A 21,908-nucleotide genomic window follows, 5' to 3' on the forward strand; every position below is an offset into this window, starting at 1 on the left:
CACACGTATACATTCGGCCCAACTGACCTGCAGGTGTGAGCGGACTATGGACTTGCCCTTGGTGAACTCAAAGTTCTTCCTCATGAAGAAATAGAGGAGGGCAGCCGCCTCAGTCTGAGTGGAGCTGGAGCGGTGGTTGCAGCACTTCAGGATCTCATAACAGAGACAGCCACAAAGGTCTGCCTTGCCTTGGAAGAATGCACTAGGGAACTAGAAGGAGAGACAATGACAGAGAAAGAAATGCCACATGAGAGAATGCCCCAGAATTATAACATAACTTAGATCTTATGTGTTTTCTGGAAGCTTGCTGTCACAAGGAATGAGAGGACGGGTGTCTGAATGGGTTAATATGTGCGTATGGTTGAGTGTGAGCTGTTGTTCTATGTATAAGTGCATTTTGTACAGTTTGTGACCGTGTGCACAAGTGTGGTTAAGTGAGGCTATGTATTTAAATGATTTAGCTATTACCTGAGGTTACTTGCTTGCTTTACCCTTGTGCTGCATTATATGATGTGCATGTATGTGTCTCAGTCTGTGTATGTGTGTGTCTTTTCAGTGTATGTGTGTGCCTGTGCATCTGCATGTGTACATGAATGTGTGTATGAGTGATTATTTTTTCTATATAGTGTGCATACACAGTACCTTTTGTACAAAGAGCCTGAGCGCGGCAAACACGTGTCGTAGTGTGGTGGTTGACTGGTTAATCTGGAAAAAAAGCAGGTAGGTATCCAGCACTTTCTTCATCAATGCATTCTGTCCGTCATCCATCAACAGCTGCTTCTGAAGGTGGGAAAGAGATGGCAGAAAACACACATGGATGTTCAGTTGAAAGCACAAATAAGGAAAAACCTCTCGACTATAAAGATGTGACCTGGAAAAAATAAAATTATTGCATTGACCATATAAAGTAATGTTTCGTATGAACACCAGGGGGCAGTAGAGGACTGTTGACTTCACCATGAAGTTGATAATTTGGTACATGTGAGCATGTTCTGCCATACTGATTTCACACTACAGACCAGACACTAAATGGAAAAGCTTTTGGTACGAGGTTTGGCTGTGGTAAATAGAAAAACAGATGAGTAAATAGAATGAAAACAAATGTGCCATGTGTGTGTACTGTGGGATATGTCCATAGGAGAACCCCAGACCTTATGATGGTGGACAAAGAGTCCTAGGATATCTAGCACAGTGAGGGACACCTCTGTGGACATGTTAGCCTCGATGTCTGTAGGGCTCAGTGTGTCCCCTTCTGGGAGGTTCCCATCTGGGAACACAGAGCATCAGAGAGCAAGATCTGAAATACATATTCTTGAATTGTTGCCCATGTATATGAGTAAGAATGTGTTTACGTGTGTGCATATTACCTGTTTCCATCATCTGCAGCAGCTTGGGGTTGGTGAGAGCATTCTTACCCCTGATGATAGGCATGGTTTGGGAGCGGGCGTGTCGGTGTCCATCACCGCCTGATGATGAAATCCTGAAGACCAAAAGCGAGGGTCAGAAGCTATTCTCAACCTACCTATTGTGCCAATTTGGACTAGGCTATGGGGGAAAAAAGTGCTTGTTCTACTCTGTGGTCCTATCAAGTGCAATCAATTTGAGTTACTTAGTTCCTAGTTACTTTGTACACATTTGAGTTGTTAGGGATAGTTTTGTTATAATGTATTAAGACACTGAAGATAAATCAGGGATATTCTATTAGGTGTACTAATGCATTAAAGATACAGTAACTCATATAATAGAAAAGCCGCATGTACTTGCTGGTGTTGGGTACCTAAACATTGGAGTACACAGACAAGGCTAGCCATTCACAAAACATCACTGGAACAATGGAGAAGGGCATGATGTGAGAAAACTTACAGTGTAATGCATGAATACTCACATTATGGACACATCAGTACTGAATATACACAGAAGTGGGGTGTATTTATAAAACTCTAAGTGCCAAATCTGTACATTCAGCTTACCCAAGCCAGTATTACAACACTATAGTCCTGCATTTAGAGCCATTAAAAGATCAATATTTAGTTTACATTATAGGTAAAGGAGTCATACCATTTATTAATCACATAATTTGGGAACTATTATTAATTGATTTAATAATTATTCTGTTTACCTAACCACCTATTAAAAGACTTAATTTAGGAGTCAGTTGAGACATAGTATCTTTCAACAGCTTAAATCTGTCATTATTGTTGTGTTGTCTATTTTCGGGTGGAGGCTGGTTACCATTGTGGGAAGAGGCCTGAGGGTTGGGAGGGCTGTGAGGGGTGGGGGTGCTGGTTAGAGCCCTTCAGGGTGCCATTTGCCTGGGTGGACTGGGCCAGCTTTACTGCCGCTGCTAGCTTCCTGTTCACGAGCCAATCACATCACACCTAGCGTTAGTCGGTTTGCATACTGTGAGACCATCACTGTTGTGACCATCATCACAATCGCCATTATACTCATCGGTCATAGATTTTAGTGGCATGCTAAGTTATTTGAGCATGCCTGCAATCAATAGAAATTGATCCCAAAGTGCATATTTAACCACTTTGCAATACAATGCTATTTGTGCTACTGTGACATTTTTACACAGCTATGTAACAAGGTCACATGGTTTTCCAGGCAGGCTAAATGCCCTTACTTGACCAAACCAAGGTCTTTTCAGAGCAATGAGAGCCAGAGAAAAATGTCATAGGGCTGAGCAGAGCGGGAGGTCAGAGGTTAAAGTGCTCAGCCAGATGGAAATGTTAGTGGCAAAGAAAAATCATAGGTTCCAAGTTCACCATTAGTGTAATGCTGAGTTAATGTCATTTCCTAAGCTACAAGAGTGTTCGTGTAGAACAGGGGTTTGACATCAGTACTTTGTGAGCTGTGACCTACATTACTTTTGGCTAGTATAAAACCTTGGGCTAGTGGGAAATTTATGACCTGTATATCCGATATTGCTATTGTAAATGACTGCTAAGTTACAGTACGAAGCAGTTAAGTCACTTGATCTCATCAAGCAGATGTTGAGCATATCATATTTGTCTGATGCCAAAAGGAAGCTTGATGAGAAACTACTACCAATCCACATAAAGAGACAAAAGCCTTGGCCAATGAAAAGACGGAAAAAAAAATAACTGCAAGCCAATCAACACAGTAGAAACAGCCCCCAAGCCTATCATGATGAAAAAGTGAGACCAAATCAAACCAAGCAGCACAGCAGGTGGAGCACAGCCAGTCACACATGTGGCAAAAGGACACAGACACAGGCTGAGAGGTGGACATGCAAAATCAATGGAGTAATGACAGGAAAGCCTTAAAAAGCCCCGCAATACATTACACAGAGAAGCAAATTATAAAACAGAGGGAAATATATATACAGCATTTTAACATGCGCATGAACCACATCCAAACTGATTCAGTTTCCTCTCCATTTATAAAGTAGGCTGCGCATACAGTATAGTACGGCCTCTGTGAAGCAACCAAACAACCATCATGAAAATATGCTGTCACATTGAGAATCCACTAACAAAGCAGAGGCTATATCAATACATACAGCACAGAGAGCAGAACACATGAAGGGGGAGGGGGAGGAAGACATGCACAAGGGTGGAGATTGCAACAGCAAGGTCATAAATGAACAAAACATTGCAATTCAACTGAACCGGTGTGTTATTCATAGACATGTCACTCTGTCTGTGTGGCGTGCAAGTGTGTTTGTGTGCATGTGTGTCTGTCCCTATCATCTTGAATCTGAACTGTGGTAGAAGCTCAGGAAATGAGTCCCTCATAAGGGACAAAAACAGACAAGATACATAATATCAGTGCCTCAGCTACGCCTTCCAACAGCAGCATTTCTGGCTCACTTAATGACTGGTTACTTGGCTGGTTGTCTGATAGGCTGGATGACTGTCTGTTTGTCTGTCTGTCTGGCTTGCTGCATACTGCTACTGTAAGTCATTGCCATCTAACTTCAATGAAAGCCCACATCGGCTCAGCCAGGCATCAAAGTGCTAGTAGAGAGAGAGAGAGACAGAGACAGACACAGAGGCGTATGAATGTGAATCCCCCCATGGTCTGGTATTACAGATGAATGTTAAGTAGCTAGCAGCCCCAGACAGGCTCAACAGCATCTGAGGGAGACAGCTAGCTCAGCTTCCCGCTATCTTTGTTCTGTTAATGCCTCCTCACACTGTAAATCAGAGCGGGTACCCCCCTGCCTTTTGTTGGCTCACATCTTAGCATCTCAATGCTGAATGGAAAAAAGAGGGGCTAATTTAATTAGCTAGGAGAAACCAGAATCCAGGAGAAGATAGAAGAGTCTAGCAGTGCCAGTGGATCTGTTCCAGTTGGAGCTGCACACACACACACCCACCCACACATATACAGTCACACAAACACAAGCACAAACACACATAGTAATATCCCTCCCCCAACCCGTGGTTTGCCAACTATGAAATATCCAGCAGTGCTTTTCTCTTTCTAGATCCAGGAGCTTCACCTCCTTCCCCATCTATTCTTTTCCATTTTCTTTCCTTTCACCACTTCCCCTCTTGAAGCACATCCCTGAGTGTGCACACACATACAGAACCCATATTAGTGTTTCTGCTTGACTCTGTCTGCTTCATGTATTTGTGTGTGTGTGTGTGTGTGGGGGGGGGGTGCCTCCACATTTGCACATGTGTGCATTCATGTGTGCATACAATTTTATGTATTATGTAGCAGTAGGTGGAGTCATACAACCTTTGCCTCTGGTTTGTATATTGACCTGATAAGCTGTTTATATGCCTGGGATGTTATTCTGAATACATTTGTTTTTCTTTCTCTTTTGTGAGAAAGTGACACCTGGCTCTTTTCTCTGAAAACAGCCCATCATGGTGGACACTCACCTGGCTATGTGGCGTTTCCCAAGGAACCTGAAGTGCTGAAGACACAACCTACAAAAAAAGAAAAATTAAACAAATAGAAAAACTGCAAAATGATCTTAGGGTTTTGTGTGAGCGAGGACATTACTCTATGTGTTGAGGCTAAGTACATAATTCAATGCATGTGATAGAGCCGAGTTGTAGCAGGACTGGTCAGATGGTCAGATGCTGACACGAACAGGAAACAGACAATTCATTTACTGCACTGTTCAGACGATAGAGAGAGAGCTTGTTGGGATTAAAGTCGGCCTTTTTTTCCGCTCTCCTTGGCTTTTTTCCTCATAACTTTTATCTTCTCCCCTGTTGCCAAGTTTTCCCTCCCCTCTCTGTATTTACAGTATCTCTGAGGACTCACTATTCTGTCTAAACTGAACTAGGACTGTTTTTTGGGGAATAATAAAAGCACTTACTCCAAAATATTGAAGAAGTCTGAGATCTCCTGGTGAATGGCCCTGTGCCAATAGGACACCAGCACATCTGGAAACGGTCACAGAAAGACAGAGACATTGCTTGTAATTTATAAAGAGCATAGAGAAATGATTTACATTTACACGGTTTAATGTGTTAACCTTTGTCATCTACATCTATGCTATAGCACTGTGTGGTTTAGACTCTATTCTGCTGTGGTATTATGGTAAGTGAAGCGGACCTGCATCGAGCGACACTGTAACTGCAAACCATTAGTGTATGGTCTAGCTGTGCTTGTATAGATGAGCAGGGTTTAGCAAACCAGGGCAAATTAAATAGTGTCATGTAAGATGATCTAAATGAAAAGAATGAAACATATTTTCCTTAGTCTGATTACCTACATTTTCTGGACTGTTTGTGTGGTCCCTAAGTCGAACCACACCAAGCCAGAAAAAAATGTTCAAAGGGTATTGTATAACAAATGTATGATTGTACACTGCATTTAAGAGGAGAATTGTGTTGTGGTTCACCCTCAGATATGGTCTTCATGATGTGCAGGAAGCACATGAGCAGGCTGCGGGTCTCTGCTTGGTCCAGTTTATCACAGCGAGAGCCATAGCCTATCAGGGACTGAGGGCGGGCAAACTGAGGATAGAAAAGTCGAGGTATTACAATGGTGAGCTTCAATTTGTCTCTTTAAAACTGATATCCCTGATTCTTCTCCATTAATAAATAGTTATTCTATTCATCTGGATCTTGGGGAGAAGTTACATAGTACTAACTGGCATTTTATATATACTGCTGTTGAAATTTTTGACCAGGTAGGATGAACACTGGTGCACCAGCAAACATGTTCCTACTCAAACAGGAAAAGGATTGAAACGTGATGAATATGTGGCGATGGCTCTTTTTGACAGGTCACCTACCAATTCTACAATCAATATCCCAGCTCAACAGTGTTCCCTTATATTTTGATATAGTTTGTTGTCTGTGTTGGTTTTGGTCCGAGGATATAATTTTTACAATGGTGGGAACTGTTAACTGCTCAGCTGATGGCACACAAGCAATGACACTTTGTTTGTAGTCTGTACATACAGATTGGAGAAATCACAGATTCCTGCTTTAGCTAGAGTTAACGCTTTAAGTCTGTAAAAAAGAGGCCAATAAAGACCAGCTATCAAAAGGCATCTGCTCTGTTGCACCATGTTAATCTTGTCATGTGAAATCTCTATTTTGCTGTTGTGTTAAACAAGCAAGCAGGTAAAACAGGACCAACGTTAGCTCATGGTTCCCGCATAAATGCCTCTTTTCACATATCACACAGGAAGAAAAGCATACCATATTTCCAGTACTACAAGTCGCACCAGAGTATAAGTCGCACTCAGCAAAAGAACGCAGTGTTGTTAGAAAAAAAACCCCCATATAAGTCGCTTTGGTGTATAAGTCGCATTTATATGGTGGTACAGTATTTTCAAATGAGTCACAAGATTAAACAGTGCCATCTAGAGGCCTTAGTTGAAATGCAGCATATTCGTCCGACCAAATTACATTGTACAAGTGGCTTTGGAATATAAATCGTAGGACCAGCCAGACGAGTAAAAAAAAACAGCGACTTATGGTCCGGGAAATACAGCAAGCCCAAGTGTAAAATGAGGCGTATCTGACAATCTCTTATGTCTGGAGAGTTCTGCTGCAGTGTGTCAGTAAAAAAGACCTTATGGTACAGGACGCGTCATAAGACGGGAGGTGATAAGTCTTTGGGATTTTTTTTTTTTGGTCTACTCTTTCCCTTCTCACCTTCTCACATCCATCCATCTTCTCACTGTTCCTGTCACTGTTGCTAGGGTTGGAGTCCACACTGATCAAAGAACCCCGTGAGTCGGCCTGGTTACCCGTGGCAACAGCCAAGGAAGAAAAGGCTGATGGAGGGAGGATGGGGGGATGGGGGTTGGGTGGGGTGCGAATAATGTTACCTTCATCCACAACCTTATGTAAAGACATTATATATATAGGCACAAGAAACAGATATACAGGTATATAGACACAGACAGATAGGTAAATGCTGAAAGACGTGAAACAGACAAACACAAATACACATATATGCATTGAAACACACAAATACACATACTCACTCACTTTCATTCACAACCTTATAAATAGGCACTAGAAATACACATACAGGTAATGCATATACATGAAACAAACACCAACACATTTCTGTGCATGGACACACACACACACACACACACACACACACACACACACACACACACACACACACACACACACACACACACACACGCATACACACACACCTGTAATGGAGTTGAGAACTTCTTTGGAGAAGGAGGCATCCACAGAGTTGGCATGGCGAACAATGTGAGTCACACCTCCCGCCACTCCACCTCCAACACTCAGGTCATCACGTGAGCCCTGGATGGGGTGAGGAGAGTGGATTTATGCGGTAGATGAATGTGTAGGTGTTTAACAGTTGGAGAAAAAATGAACACTTGCTCTAAGACCAAAGGGAAACTAAATCCATCAATGATTTTGGCAAAATATTGACTCTTACCTGGTCACTTGAAGTGAAGTAGATGGGGAAGAGGTCCCTGAGAAAGAATCGAGGCATGTTGTCCAGTATCAGACCGTACAGAGGCAGGTAGAGAGATGCAATTCTTGCCTGCTTCTCCTGTAAAAACACCGACATTTAAGGAGCTGTTGTGTTGATCAGATTTTGTTCAGTTTCAGTTTAAAATATGTGAAAATCAAAAATTTGACAACATGCTAATTGTGAAAGCTTCCCACCTATCATCACTTAAATTACTGGTTGTTCAGGTTGTGAGAGTAATATTTGCTCCGCTCTGAGCTCATGACTTACGCACAAATTTAGCTCAATCAGGAGGAGAGACACAGCTTCAACCAAAATATTTATTGCAAAACCCAACTGGTGATAGTTCTAGTATTAACCCTGTCACAAAATAGAAGTTCATAGAGAATAAAATCTTGCAGATGTAGGTTGTCAAGAGCCCCTTCTCACCACCATCATGCCACATTGGCAGGACGGAGCCATGACTGAAGTGACAACAACACGTGACTGCTGGCAAATGGAGGGAAAGGTGAACAAGGAAAGGAGGGTCCCTCATTTTGATCTTGTATATGAGCAGAAAACTTCAGCCTACCTTGGTGGCATAGCGTGCATCCAGGGAGTGTTTGGCCATTAAAGTCTTGAGGGTGGCCAGGGCCAAGTGTCTCAGGTCCTGCTCATCCTGCAGTGCCAGCCCCAGTTCCCGCAATAGCAAACCAGTCAGGAAGTGTTTCCTGCAGAACTCTCCGGTCAGGCTGTACTCTGGCACTGATGCTAAAGGCGAAAGATCACAAAAAAGTCTAATTTTTAGGGGATTTTAATTGAGATGACTTTCTTTTGAATAACGCACATACCTAAATTTACTTCAATAATCTAATTAAACCTAGGAATCCCAAACTGCCAGTTAAACCCGACCCTTTGTTAGTGGTATACATGAAGGTCCGGTTGTGAACCAATGACACAAACGATGAACACACAGATGTAATATTAAGGGGAAATGAATGAACATATTTACCATGTATACTTTGTGGCTCTGGGGATGCATTATCTGATATGGACAGATAAAGTGAGAAAGGGAGAGTGAAAGAGAGAAAAAGAAGTATGGGGTAAAAAAGGGAGAGAGCGAAAAAAAGAGGCAGACAAACGGAGAGGAGAGGGGAGGCGTTAATAGACAAATGAGAGTGAGACCTACTTGATGAATGATTGCCATCACACTTAGACTACATGAGTGTAAATGTACTAAATAGCAGAAGGCGACTCCAACCTGTGATACGTGCAGAGGGCAGGGGCAGGCTGAGAGGGATGTAGTGCTCATGGTTACACACCTCTCTCAAAAACTCAAACTTCAGCTCACACAAGATCTGTCACAAAAGAAAAAGGATTAGAAACTGTCTAAGATTGTAATTACTCTTAATTTCAACACAACATGGTGCAACAGCATAAACCTGGGGCGAATACTTAAGCTGCTTTGTATGTTTTGTATTTAGCTACACATTGATGGACATAAGCCATGTTTATACAGCATCTAACCAGCACTACTGACTAAAGAGACAGTGCTTGAAAACTTATTGATGAATAAAAATATCTCTACTCAAAACAATGTCACATCAGATGCAGATGGGACAGTTTAAGTAATGCCACTCTCTTGTTTTTTTTAGGGGGTGATTCCCCCCCCCCCTTTTTTTCTCCCCTATTGTATCCGGCCAATTTCTCCACTCTTCCGAGCTGTCCCGGTCACTGCTCCACCCCCTCTGCTGATCCGTGGAGGGCTGCAGACTACCACATACCTCGTCTGATACATGTGGAGTTGCCAGCTCCTTCTTTTCACCTGACAGTGAGGAGTGGGGGGGGGGGTAGCGTGTGGGAGGATCACGCCATTCTCCAGTTCCCCCTCCCCCCGAACAGGTGCCCCAACCGACCAGAGGAGGCGCTAGTGCAGCGACCAGGACACATACCCACATCTGGCTTCCCACCCGCAGACACGGTAAATTGTGTCTGTAGGGACGCCCGACCAATCCAGAGGTAACACGGGGATTCGAACCTCCGATCCCTGTGTTGGTAGGCAACGGAATAGAGGAATAGACTGCCACACCACCCGTATGCGCTAACATAAGCCATGTTTATATAGCATCTAACCGGCACTATATATACATATTTATATATATATATATATATATTTTTTTTTTTCCCTTTTTTTCTCCATAATTTCACTTGGCCAATTACCCCACTCTTCTGAGCCGTCCCGGTCTCTGCTCCATCCCGTCTGCCAAGCCGGGGAGGGCTGCAGACTACCACATTCCTCCTCCGATACATGTGGAGTTGCCAGCCACTTCTTTTCACCTGACAGTGAGGAGTTTCGCCAGAGAGACGTAGCGCATGGTAGGAACACGCTATTCCCCTCCCCCTCCTGAACAGGCGCCCCCGACCGACCTGAGGAGGCGCTAGTGCAGCGACCAGGACACATACCCACATCCGGCTTCCCACCCACAGACACGGCCAATTGTGTCTGTAGGGACGCCCGTCCAAGCTGGAGGTAACACGGGGATTCGAACGGCAATCCTCGTGTTGGTAGGCAATGGAATAGACCGCTACGTTACCCGGACGCCCGTAACTGGCACTACTGACTAAAGAGACAGTGCTTGAAAACTTGCTGTTAGATAAAAATATCTCTACTCGAAACAATGTCTTATCAGATGGAGATGAGACAGTTTAAGTAATGCCATTCTCTTATTTCTTATTAAAACTTTTTTTTTTACCTTGCTGTCAGTAGCAGTGATCATGTTGATGTAGTTGCTTATGAGTTTGAAGATGAAACCTCGGTCCATTAGAGTAAAACAACGCTGCAATGAGAAAGAGTGAGAGCGAGGAAGAAATTGGATCACACCCAACATTAGTTAATGAGAATGTGAGAGACGGACCATTTAACAAACAGGAAAATCGATGGGAAACAATAGTAAATGGAAGCCATTTTCATTTGGAGACTGCTTGGGCTGACTGATCACTTGTAATTCGCCTGACACAAAAAAGACAAAGACCAGCCTTTGCATGTACTTAAACTTATTTTGGTCTGATAATGCCATCGTCCCGCCTCATAAATGCTAACATCTTAATTTGACTTCATTAAATAAATATGTAATCTGGAAATGCAGTTTATCTCGGGCGTATCATTAACACATTCCTCTTACCTTGACAAAAGCCGCCACAGCCAGGTTGGCGCTGCGCGTCTCTTCCGTCAGTTCTTTATTCTTCCAGAAGATGTGGTCAGACACTGTCTCCAACAGTGTCTCCACACGATTCAGATAGGATGAAGGGAAACGTTGGGGCCTAGGTAGCTGTCAACATGCATGAGCAAGTTAGAATCACACATGCTATCTAGTGCAATATCATATAAAACCGATTCTGTTCATTGGAAATCTGCATTTTCATCAAACTAATTCTAGCACTGGATAAAGGATGTTCACTGAGTCTGGGTAGGAAAGTGTGCACTGTTTATATTGTTTTACATCTTCAGGAAAGGGAGACTTTATCAAGAGGCTTTGTTTTACAAAGTAAGCTTCTTTACCTTAACTTTGTCAGAGTCGGCCAAGTGCTGGGCCATGGATTTGATGATCAACTCAAAGAAGAACCAGGAGAACTGCAAGGGCAAGAGGTTGATGCCAGACAAAAAAAAAACAAAAACACATTGAAGTCAACCCGCCATTTCTTACTCAGATTGGCTCCATGATGAAAAGAAGGAAGGCATATGGAGAGACATTTTGAACAACTCACCAATATACTATCTGTGTTTCTCTGCAAACTTGTAGGTCATAAAGGTGCAGTGAATTCCTTTGTGCTAGTTCCAGTTCATTATTTTATAAGAAAAAAAGGTGTAGGTGCGAGGAACTAACCCTCAGGATATTCCTGACTGCCGCCTGCTCGTTGCTCTTCAGGTCGAAAGTCATACCTTTAGCCAGCTCCTCGTGGACTGTCCTGAAGCCATGGGACTCTGACTTAAACACATACTACACACACACACACACACGCACACACACACGCGTGCACACACAAGTAAGGAAGTTTATTTATACAGCATCTTTCACAGACACGTTACAAAGTGCTTTGTAGTCAATAAATAAAACAAAGATAAACAACAGATAAAAGTGCCTCACAGTCAAATATACAAAGCAAAGATAAACAACATATAAAACACACCAGAGGAAACAGGGATAAACACAAGTTAATATATCACATGCTACCTAAATACCTGTCTGAACAGATGGGTTTTTAGCTGCTTTTTAAAAGTGTCCACAGAGACCAGAGACCTCAGACTTACTGGGAGACTATGCTAAAGTTTAGGTGCTGCCACCTGGAAAGCACAATCTCCCCGAGTCTTAAAAATGTGTCCAAGGGACACGTAGAAGACCCTGGTTGGAGAACCTTAGAGCTCGGCTCATGGTGTGGGGGTGCAGAAGGTCCATGATGTAATGGGGAGCCTGGCCATGTAGGGCTCTTTAAGTGAGCACCAAGATTGTAAAATGAATTCTAAGATCAACAGGAAGCCAGTGCAAAGAGGTTAAAGTAGGTGTAATGTGTGACCATCTGTTGGTTTGTGTTAAAAGCCTAGCAGCAGTGTTTTGGAGAGTTCGTAAACGGTCCAAGGAAGATTTAGATTTCTCCAACATCTGCATCATTTGAAACCTTAAAGAGGGCCATTTCAGTGGAATGGAGTTTACGAAAACCACATTGAAATTTGTCAACCACCCTGTGCAAATCCAGTGCTTAAACAAATTGTTTTTCAACAACCTTTTCTAAAATTTTAGAAAAGAAAGCAAGTTTAGAAATATCTTTAAGCATGCTCAGTAATCCAGGTAAGAAAATGACAGAAAGTTGAATCAGTTCATCTGGACACATTGTTTATTGAAAGAAACATTTCATCACTCATGTAAGTGACCGCTTCAGTCTCAAACGACTACAGGTATCCCCACCCTTATAACTAATACAGTGGCATAACTACTGAAAACAACTATCAGTTTCATATGCAAATTGCCGTGACCATTAACTAGAGTTACAATGGCAATGTTTACTATTCGCAGAGGATTGGGGAATAGCTGATATCACAGCATTGTAAGATGGTGACAAATGTACTATTAACTCAGTGACCTATAACATCACTAAGTTTCTTACATCTGTTCTTAACCCATTGGTAGGCAGTAAGGAACATCACATTCAGAACACTATGGACTTTGTGGCAAAGGTAAGGGACACCATTGGGGGGGGGGGTGAAACAATGGTCTCTTATGATGTTAAGTTTCTCTTCATGTGCATTCCTGTTGATGAAGCAGTAGAAGTAGTCTGTATGAAATTACAAAATGACTCCACCCTTAGCAATAGGACCACCCTTATCAAGTGACACACAAGACACACTGACCAAGTGTGTCTGCTACTGAAGCTGTGTCTTCAGTCCACGTACTTCACAATCAGGGGCCCACATCACTATAGTCAGAGGCACGGGTGTGCTATGGGTTCACCAGTTTTACCTATAGTGGCGAACTTGTATATGGAGGAAGTGGAAAAGAGGGCTCTGATATCCTATCCAGAGACACCACCTAGCCATTGGTTCAGATTTGTGTACGACATCTGGGTTAAAATTAAATCTCAGGACGTACCATCGACCACATTAACTCTGTGGACAACCACATCAAGTTCGCCAGGGAGGATGTGAAAAATGACAGGTTAGCCTTCTTAGACTGTGAAATTGCAATTGGTGATGGGGGAAAATTTGATTGTTGATGTTTACCGTAAACCAAAACATACTCACAAAACAGAACTTAAGGTTTGACTCACATCACCCATTGGAGCACAAACTAGGAATCATCAGGGTGCTGTACCACTGAGCTGACAACATCCCCACCGACACAGCAGCCGGGGAAGGGAAAGGGGAGAAATCCCACATTAAACAGGCCCTGGTTAAGTGTAGTTATCCTAACTGGGCGTTTGTCAAAGCCAGGAAGACGCCCAGACAGTGCACCAGCCGATTGAAGGGAGGAGAAGGACAACAGCTGCCTAAGCATAAACCAGTGGTGATTCTGTATGTGGTGGGAGTGTCAGAACAGTTGAGATGTATATTTTCCAAGCACCATGTCTCAATTGTGCTCAAACCCCAAAACATGTTGCACCAGAAATTGGTCCACCCCAAGGATTGGTTCTCCTGGCACAAACAGAGCAATATAGTGTACGCTGTTAAGTGCCGGGAGGATTGGCGTGACTTGTACATCAGGGTAATCAAACAGATGCTGGCCAAGAGGATGGCACAACACAGGAGAGCTAACACATCAGGCCAGAACTCTGCAGTCTACACCCATCTACAGGCCAGTGGCCACTCCTTCAAGGATGAGGATGTGCACATCCTTGATAGGGAGGAATGCTGGTTTGAATGGGGAGTCAAAGAGGCCATCTATATGAAGAGGAAACGACCGTCCCTGAACCGGGGGGCTACGAGTACATCTATCGCCATCTTACTAGTAGATGCTGTGATTGCAAACATTCCCAAACCCTCTGTGAATAGTACACATGGCCATTGAAACTCTAGTTAATGGTCACGGCAATTTGCATATGAAACCAATCACTGTTTTTGGTCTTTATGCCACTGCATTTTTTTTTAAGGGTGGGGATACCTACAGTCAATTGAGACTGAAGAGGTCACTTAGATGAGTGATGAAATGTTTCTTTCAATAAATGTTGTGTCCAGATGAACTGATTCAACTTTCTGTGACGTTTAGAAATAGGCCTATAATTCTCTGGCAGGGAGGGGTCCAGGTTTGGTTTCTTCAACAAAGGTTGAACAATAGCCTGCATGAAATAGCTAGGGACACACCCTGATAAAAGAGAGCAGTTTAAAACATTAACTAAACAGGAACAAACGAGATTAAAACCCTTTCAGAACAGAGAGGTTGGTAGGACATCTAGTGGGCTTGAATACAGTTTCAATTTTTCCTAACAAGGCTGTAATATCTATAGAAACAAGAAAAAAAAAGGAATCCAAGATAGATGGGTTAGAGAAACCACTACTGAGTGAACTGGACGAGGGTGAGATGTCTGCCCTAACATTCACAACTTTATCTATAAAATCTTCAAGAAAATTATTGCAGTCATTGTTAGAGAAAATTGGCAACTGCGGAGTGCCTGGAGAGACAATATTGTTTATTGTATCAAAGAGGACTTTGGGATTTCTCTTATTGGAACATTTTAGATTAGAGAGATAAGATTAAAAATGTCATTGAGGATACTTATAAATCACACACACACACACACACACACACAAAAAGGGGCAAGGTAGGGAGACGCACAACTATTTATACACAAGCACATGTACATCCACAAAGACAAACACATTCATTTACAGAGGTCACATCATCCGAGATGTAAGATGGCATGTAAGGTTGTTTGATTTGATATTGTTAAATTATCATTCATCTATATCAGGTCTGCTCAAAGTCTGGACCGAACAGCCAGTCAGTCCGGACCCAGCCAATACCTCGTGCTATGAAAACAATACATCATGAAGTGTGTTGTTGCTGCATTAACGTTACACCAGAGACTTTGCTTTGGGGGGGATGCGAAGCTTTTATTGTACTTAAAGTAACGTAACGAGTGTAGTTGTTGTCAACTCGAGTAACACTATCCTCACTTGTTCATTGTCCCCCCTCTGCTCTGCTCTGTGTGTGTGTGTGGGGGGGGGGGGCTGAGCCCCACCCTCATTGAAACAGAGAGCAGCGGAGCAGAGAGGAGAGAAACCAGCGCGACCATAAATGACAGTAATGAGTAGCATACCAGTACATGAGTTTTCAGTAGGGCAAGAGCCAATCAGAGGCAGAGTAAAGCGGGTCTTTGAAATGGACATTTGGATCCGTGTCTCCAGCTGGCAGCCACACCTTTTGTGCCTAGGTTCAAGCAACTGACTGCAGGCAAACAACGCCATTTCACCCACTTGGCTCAAATGTGTTTTGACCATCTTGACCGTCTTGACCTTGAATGTGTGTTGCTTGAAAGTTATAAGAGAGTTTATCAAATGTTATTTTGTTATCGCCAATAGTTTCGGACCTCTGACCTTGGATAAAAATCAGATGCGGACCTTTGAGTAGTAAGTTGGAGAATCCCTGATCTATATGACGGCATCTGTAAAAGTGAGCTTAATAAAACGTGAACTGCATTATTTATTGTTTTTATCTTTATAGTCAGTGTTGAAGTTATAGTGCTTCATACTGCTCACACCTTGCTACAGTACAGTATGTCCCTCCCACTTTCCACACACACTACACACACTCATGCAGCAGAGGTTTGAACTGTTCACCACTAACCCTGATCATCAGCCCAATCTGTTGCTATAGCAACCCTGGTTCCATTAACTCAGCTCCACTATTCTATTCCTCCCACTCCAACGCTCTCTCTCTCTCTCACTCCCTCCCTCTCTCTATTCATATCTGCCCTTCAAGCATGGTAGTTTCCTTCATAGCAGCCAGCATGAAACGGGCCTTGTGGTTTCACTTCAACTCTCTTGCTGATTTTCTACATAAACAGGCGTTGCTTGTATTTCTGATTGAATGTCAGAATGTCCTTACTTGCCTCCAACTCAATCTGTCTCTAGCGCTCTTTCTGTCTCTTCCTTCTGTGAGCACAGTGTTCTGGGCATGTGGCCCTTGCCACACTCCTGTTGGCCCAAAGAGCGAGAGAGAGAGAGAGAGACACACACACACACACAAACACACACACACACACACACACACACACACACACACACACCCACACACACACACACACACACACACACAGCCCTCCTTCCCTTGAGCCTTATTCCTCTAATGAAGTTGTATGTGTGCAGCACCAGTCTTCCACAGCAAACTGCTGCCAACTAAACTACAGAATGTCTTTAAGCACACACACACACACACACACACACACACACACACACACACACACACACACACACACACACACACATTATACATGCTGTTATACCTTGATATAGGAATGCAGATAGTGGTCCAGGTTTTCCTCACTGCACTTTGCAACAATGTGGACCAGCACTCTGCAGAGACAAAGAGCAGTAACAAGGACAATATTGATTATATCCTGGCAGTATGCCTGCAACACTAAACCTTCATGGAAAACATCTGTCAAACACTGTCAGACATAGTTTCTCTTTAATTCATAATTTCTTCATTTACTTGGGCACTTATTTTTTTTCTCTCTTTGTTAAGTGTATATAAGATGTATACTACTGTGCAGCATATACAATGTAGTCCTTACAATCAAAAAGTAAAAATAGATATCAAAGTGATAGAATAAGCAAGCAAGTTAGGTTTATGTGTCGCTCTATAAATTCCATTGCATATTGTAAGTCTTTTCATGGGTCTTCACCATGTTTACTTAGCTATTTACCAGACATCAACTCAAGTGCTCGAGGGACTGTAATGCCCCTACTCACCTTGTGGTGGCAGTAGTAACCTCATCATTATCATTCTGAGTCAGGACTTTGAAGAGCTGGTTGAAAAGCACCGGTAGAAACCGTATGATAACTGGAATTCTCTCCATGCTAAGGAGACCCTGCAGAGGAGTGGTGGGGGTGGAGGTGGAATAGAAATAAAACAAATCAAAGAATAAATCAGTGAGAGAGAGAGAGAGAGAGAGAGAGAGAGAGAGAGAGAGAGAGAGAGAGAGAGAGAGAGAGAGAGAGAGAGAGAGAGAGAGAGAGAGAGAGAGAGACAGAGAGACAGAGAGAGAGAGACAGAGAGAAAGAGACAGAGAGAAAGAGACAGAGAGAAAGAGACAGAGAGAATGAAAAAAAGATGAATACTACTTTGTGCTGATTAAACAAAGCTCTGAGGATTGGTGCATACCATGTCTTAACCCCAGTGACAATAAACGAAGGAAGAGAGGATGTACTGTCTTTGTTCTGACCTTCAGGCAGTTGAGGAAGTTAGAGGTAGGAGGCAGGGAGAGGTCCAGCTCTCTCTTCTGGCACTGCTGGAAGAATCGGTTCAAGTGGGGGTCCTGGCACGGTGGAGATGATTCATGAATTCATTATAAACTAGGATTTGGAGTATTTCTTACTGGGCCCCTTCCATGTAAAGCTGAGACCTTGGCAGGACATATCCTGCTTCAGATTAATTTGTCTAGGGATTCACTGCCTGACAAAATCAGTAAACTATTAAGTCAGAGAATGGAAAAAAGATTGGAGGGTAGACTCCAGAGACTCGGGCTGAACAATATTGAAGAAAATCAACAATGCAAAATACTTTTTTTGTTGTAATATGTATTGGAATATTCAAGAATAAAATGTAATTAATTTCACTAGATATTTCACCAGATATAAGCATCTGATAGCTTCCAAAGCTTCATTTATAGAGAACTTATCACTCTTGCAATGATTTTGTTGATTTTAGAGGAGGAAATACAGCATTTGTGCAACAAGTTATTAAGTTAGACCATATAATATTATTTTTCAGCTGCTTTAAATTTTTTTCCTAGAGTAGTCATGAAAAACAGACCTTGCTAGAAACCGTTGTCTATCAGGCTATAAGAGTTTTAGCCTAACATGCCTGATGGGCTCAGTTTGTCTTGCATTGCATCCTTTGCAATGTGGCTATTGCACATGTGTATATCGTGACATCAATTCCTAAAAGATTATATTGTTTCAGAGACACGGGACGATTGTCTTACCTGAGTGTAAACTGTGGAGAGAACATTGGTGGACAATTTGAAGATGGGCTTCCCGCCATCCACCCATTTCACATCTGAACCGTTCTGTAAGACAGAGGAGAGAAGAGAGCTGGAATGTAACAGCTAGAGTAGAAGATTACCGAAGTCCCATAAGCCTCATTCCCTTCCTCTTTCTTTCACCTTGGCGCTGCTGGATTCTTTGATGGCCAAATATCCCGGGGGCAGATTACAAGAGACAGAGATGTTGAACTCCTGAGATGCCAGACGACCATCTCTCAAAAGTGGTAGCCAGGAATATCCCACTTGAAAAAGTGTGTAAATGCACAGATGCAAAATAAGAGGAGATAAACACAGGTTATTAGATGTGAAACACTGAAACAACAGTATAACCTGCAAACTAATGAGACATTTTTTAGCTTAGCTATATCTTAAGGTACAGTAGATCCTACCCTTTATTCCATTTTTGTGCATGTTGAGCCCTAAAGATTTTTGGCTTGCACGTTTCCATTGGGACATAAGAGAACAGGATCAGCTAAATCTTAGCGGAACTGTGGGTTTGCAATAACTTGTATATAACACTCCAGATGGGCAAGATGTTAGCCATCTCAGGAGCTTGAAACCATGCTTTCCAGTCAAAAAAGTGTCTTACCTACATAGAAAACTACCATTTTTTGTACATAAAATTGAGTTTTATGAATTAACTGTCATCTCTACCTGGTGTCTCCAGAGTCTCTTTCCTCTTGGAGCTGGTTTTGGCGTTGATGTCACAAGTGACATGATAGAAGGAAAAGAGAAGGTGGTGCTTCTCATGAAGCTGGGTGGGAAGCTCAATCTTTACCTAAGACCGAACAAGCAAATGGTGCATTGCATTATGCAATGCAAGTAATAACAAAGACTGGTAGGTCATCTCTAAGCATTCAATGAGTCAAATGTTTACAATCAACTGTCCAGGTTCTCTTTACTATATATAGAAAATCCATCGTTTTTTTTAAATTTTTTATGCTGTGTTATGATCCTTTTCAAGCTTCTGTAGTGTCCTTACCTCATCATAGAAGTCAGGGTTTTGGGAGTGATGTAGGACTGTGGAACAAGCTGCTGTGGTGAAGACTGGACTTCCTTGCTTACCATAAATGCACTGAGAAGGCAAGACACACACACAAAAAAAAAAGTCAACCTCAGACACCCATCGCATATACACATTTTTAAAAAAGGAGAATAAAACAACAAAGCCACCAGTTTTACAAAGGTTGATGAATTTGCCCTAAGTGTGTTTTGGATACCATTTTACCTTTAAAGGTTTGGCAACCTCCTCATCTGAGCCGCGGAACTCCACATAGACAGCAATGTTACGTGCCTGTAAACAAAGGTTAAGATTATATGCCTATAATAGATGCTACTATACAAGCCAGTATAGTATCCAAAAGGGGACACAGTATCATATTTTCATTTAAAAACTGGTGTGAAAAAAAACTCAAAAAAATCAACTGTGCATTTGCATACTACAAGATTGGCTTTATTTTGCAATAGTGCTATACCTTGGCAAAGCTCTTCTGGCTGTCATACTTGAGGTGTTTGGGGTAAACATAGATGTGGTTCTTGTAGACCCGATGCGGCTGGGTAAATTTGGAGGTGTCCTGGACAAACTCCTCCACCTCCACTGTCGGCTGGTGTCGGCTCAGCTCTTCAAAGGGCTTCACTGGCACATAGGACGACGTCACACAGTCTACAGTGAAAGAGAAAGGGGGAAGTCATCTATATTCTGCTCCTAACACATCTTATAATATGCAGGGAGAGTGTAGCGGAGTAGCAGAGTAGTAGAAAGACAGAAAGAAACCAGCAGGATTGGAACATGAAGGAGCCGTGAGAGAGAGAGTTAGACGTACTAGGATGCTCCATGGGGATGTAGTCTACTGTGATGTCCAAATTCCCTGGAATAGTCTGCAGCTTGCTGGTTTTCTCTGCCCTGTACACAGAGATCAAAGATAAAGATGGTTCATCTTATTTCAGAGCACTTAGTACGCCCTGCATTATCTGTAAAGCCCATTGTGTACCTCCTGTATTCAGACACCAGCTTGATCAGATCATCTGTGGAGATCTTGTTGCTCTCCTGTTTGAAAAGAGGCGAGAAGCGAGACTCCCTGTCCAGTGTCCCCTGGTTGTCCTTAAAAACCGATCTAGATAGAGGAAATACGAAGAAAAAAAAATCCATATAACCAAGTAATTTAGTGTAGCGCAAAAAACGTCCATACCACCAAGGTGTTATGTCTTGTATGGAGTCTTTAAAATCTCAAAACATCTTCCTCAAGACAAATAACAGAATCTTTAATTGAGGTGAATTAAATTGTTTCCAGTGTGAAGTGGGCCGTTTCATTTTTGTTTGATTTTTCCTCCTTTTTCTTCCCAATTGTACTAGGCCAGTTACCCCACTCTTCCGAGCCGTCCTGGTTGCTGCTCCACCCCCTCTGCCGATCCGGAGGGCTGAAGACTACCACGTCTCCTCCGATACATGTGGAGTCGCCAGCTGCTTCTTTTCACCTGATAGTGAGGCGTTTCACCAGGGGGATGTAGCGCATGGGAAGATCATGCTATTTCCCCCAGTTCCCCCTCCCCCCTGAACAGGCACCCCGACTGACCACAGGAGGTGCTAGTGCAGCGACCAGGACACATACCCACATCTGGCTTCCCACTCGCACTCATGGCCAATTGTGTCTGTAGGGATGCCCATGCTGTAAGTTGTCCATCTATTTTTATATTCATCTATATATCTAAAGAAAACAGGACCCAAAGAAGGTTAAATCAGTATTGGACAGTTTTTGCAGTCTGGATGCTGGGTGGGAGATTTCAGGTGAAACTCAACTATATACATATAGCTGTCATCCTGTCATCCTAAATCAAAACCTGTGAAGATAAATAGTGTGAATAATTTGTTTTGCTTTCAAACTCTCTTTGCAGTGATACTGACCTGATAGACCAGGCAAAAGGCATACGGTACTTTCCCAGTTTACTGCAAAACTGTCTGTTGGATTTCAGCATCTTCTGAACAGTCTATAGAAGAGTACAATCACAAAAACAAAATGTTAATAAAGAGCCACAGTGATCAATACTCTCCAATTCAGCAGAATGTGATACAGTAAATAATAGATTCTAGTTGATGCAGACAGAGTGACAGGTGATATTAGAGGTTGTCTCATACAGTAATTCTGGCTAGCAGAACATCCGGTAATTCACTCGTCATCTAACCAAAGAGCACATGGAACACTGACGGCAGTGAGGCAAGACAGCATGTTGGACAGGATACAGGAGCAACTTAATTTCAAAAC

The 21,908-nt window shown here is 42.6% G+C and overlaps 1 protein-coding gene across 1 annotated transcript in view; it reads right to left on the reverse strand.

The window, feature by feature from the left end:
- The window catches only part of dock10 (dedicator of cytokinesis 10), a 96,102-nt gene that overhangs the window by 14,183 nt on the left and 60,011 nt on the right, over positions 1–21,908 (reverse strand). Inside the window, exons 14-43 of the mRNA XM_056283537.1 lie at positions 21,551–21,633; positions 20,640–20,762; positions 20,472–20,551; positions 20,124–20,311; positions 19,877–19,942; positions 19,631–19,723; positions 19,303–19,426; positions 18,769–18,890; positions 18,589–18,672; positions 17,827–17,919; positions 17,354–17,472; positions 16,885–16,954; positions 11,778–11,891; positions 11,453–11,524; positions 11,076–11,222; positions 10,647–10,730; positions 9,155–9,251; positions 8,906–8,938; positions 8,486–8,664; positions 7,879–7,995; positions 7,622–7,739; positions 7,104–7,225; positions 5,837–5,951; positions 5,309–5,375; positions 4,863–4,910; positions 2,233–2,352; positions 1,368–1,480; positions 1,152–1,267; positions 643–780; positions 28–210 (exon numbers count right to left, since the gene is read on the reverse strand). Of these exons, the coding sequence (XP_056139512.1) occupies positions 28–210; positions 643–780; positions 1,152–1,267; positions 1,368–1,480; positions 2,233–2,352; positions 4,863–4,910; positions 5,309–5,375; positions 5,837–5,951; positions 7,104–7,225; positions 7,622–7,739; positions 7,879–7,995; positions 8,486–8,664; positions 8,906–8,938; positions 9,155–9,251; positions 10,647–10,730; positions 11,076–11,222; positions 11,453–11,524; positions 11,778–11,891; positions 16,885–16,954; positions 17,354–17,472; positions 17,827–17,919; positions 18,589–18,672; positions 18,769–18,890; positions 19,303–19,426; positions 19,631–19,723; positions 19,877–19,942; positions 20,124–20,311; positions 20,472–20,551; positions 20,640–20,762; positions 21,551–21,633 (3,228 nt within the window). The remainder of the gene's footprint in view (positions 1–27; positions 211–642; positions 781–1,151; positions 1,268–1,367; positions 1,481–2,232; positions 2,353–4,862; positions 4,911–5,308; positions 5,376–5,836; positions 5,952–7,103; positions 7,226–7,621; positions 7,740–7,878; positions 7,996–8,485; positions 8,665–8,905; positions 8,939–9,154; positions 9,252–10,646; positions 10,731–11,075; positions 11,223–11,452; positions 11,525–11,777; positions 11,892–16,884; positions 16,955–17,353; positions 17,473–17,826; positions 17,920–18,588; positions 18,673–18,768; positions 18,891–19,302; positions 19,427–19,630; positions 19,724–19,876; positions 19,943–20,123; positions 20,312–20,471; positions 20,552–20,639; positions 20,763–21,550; positions 21,634–21,908) is intronic.

Source organism: Lampris incognitus, chromosome 7 (genome assembly GCF_029633865.1).
Source record: "Lampris incognitus isolate fLamInc1 chromosome 7, fLamInc1.hap2, whole genome shotgun sequence".
Taxonomy (NCBI): domain Eukaryota; kingdom Metazoa; phylum Chordata; class Actinopteri; order Lampriformes; family Lampridae; genus Lampris; species Lampris incognitus.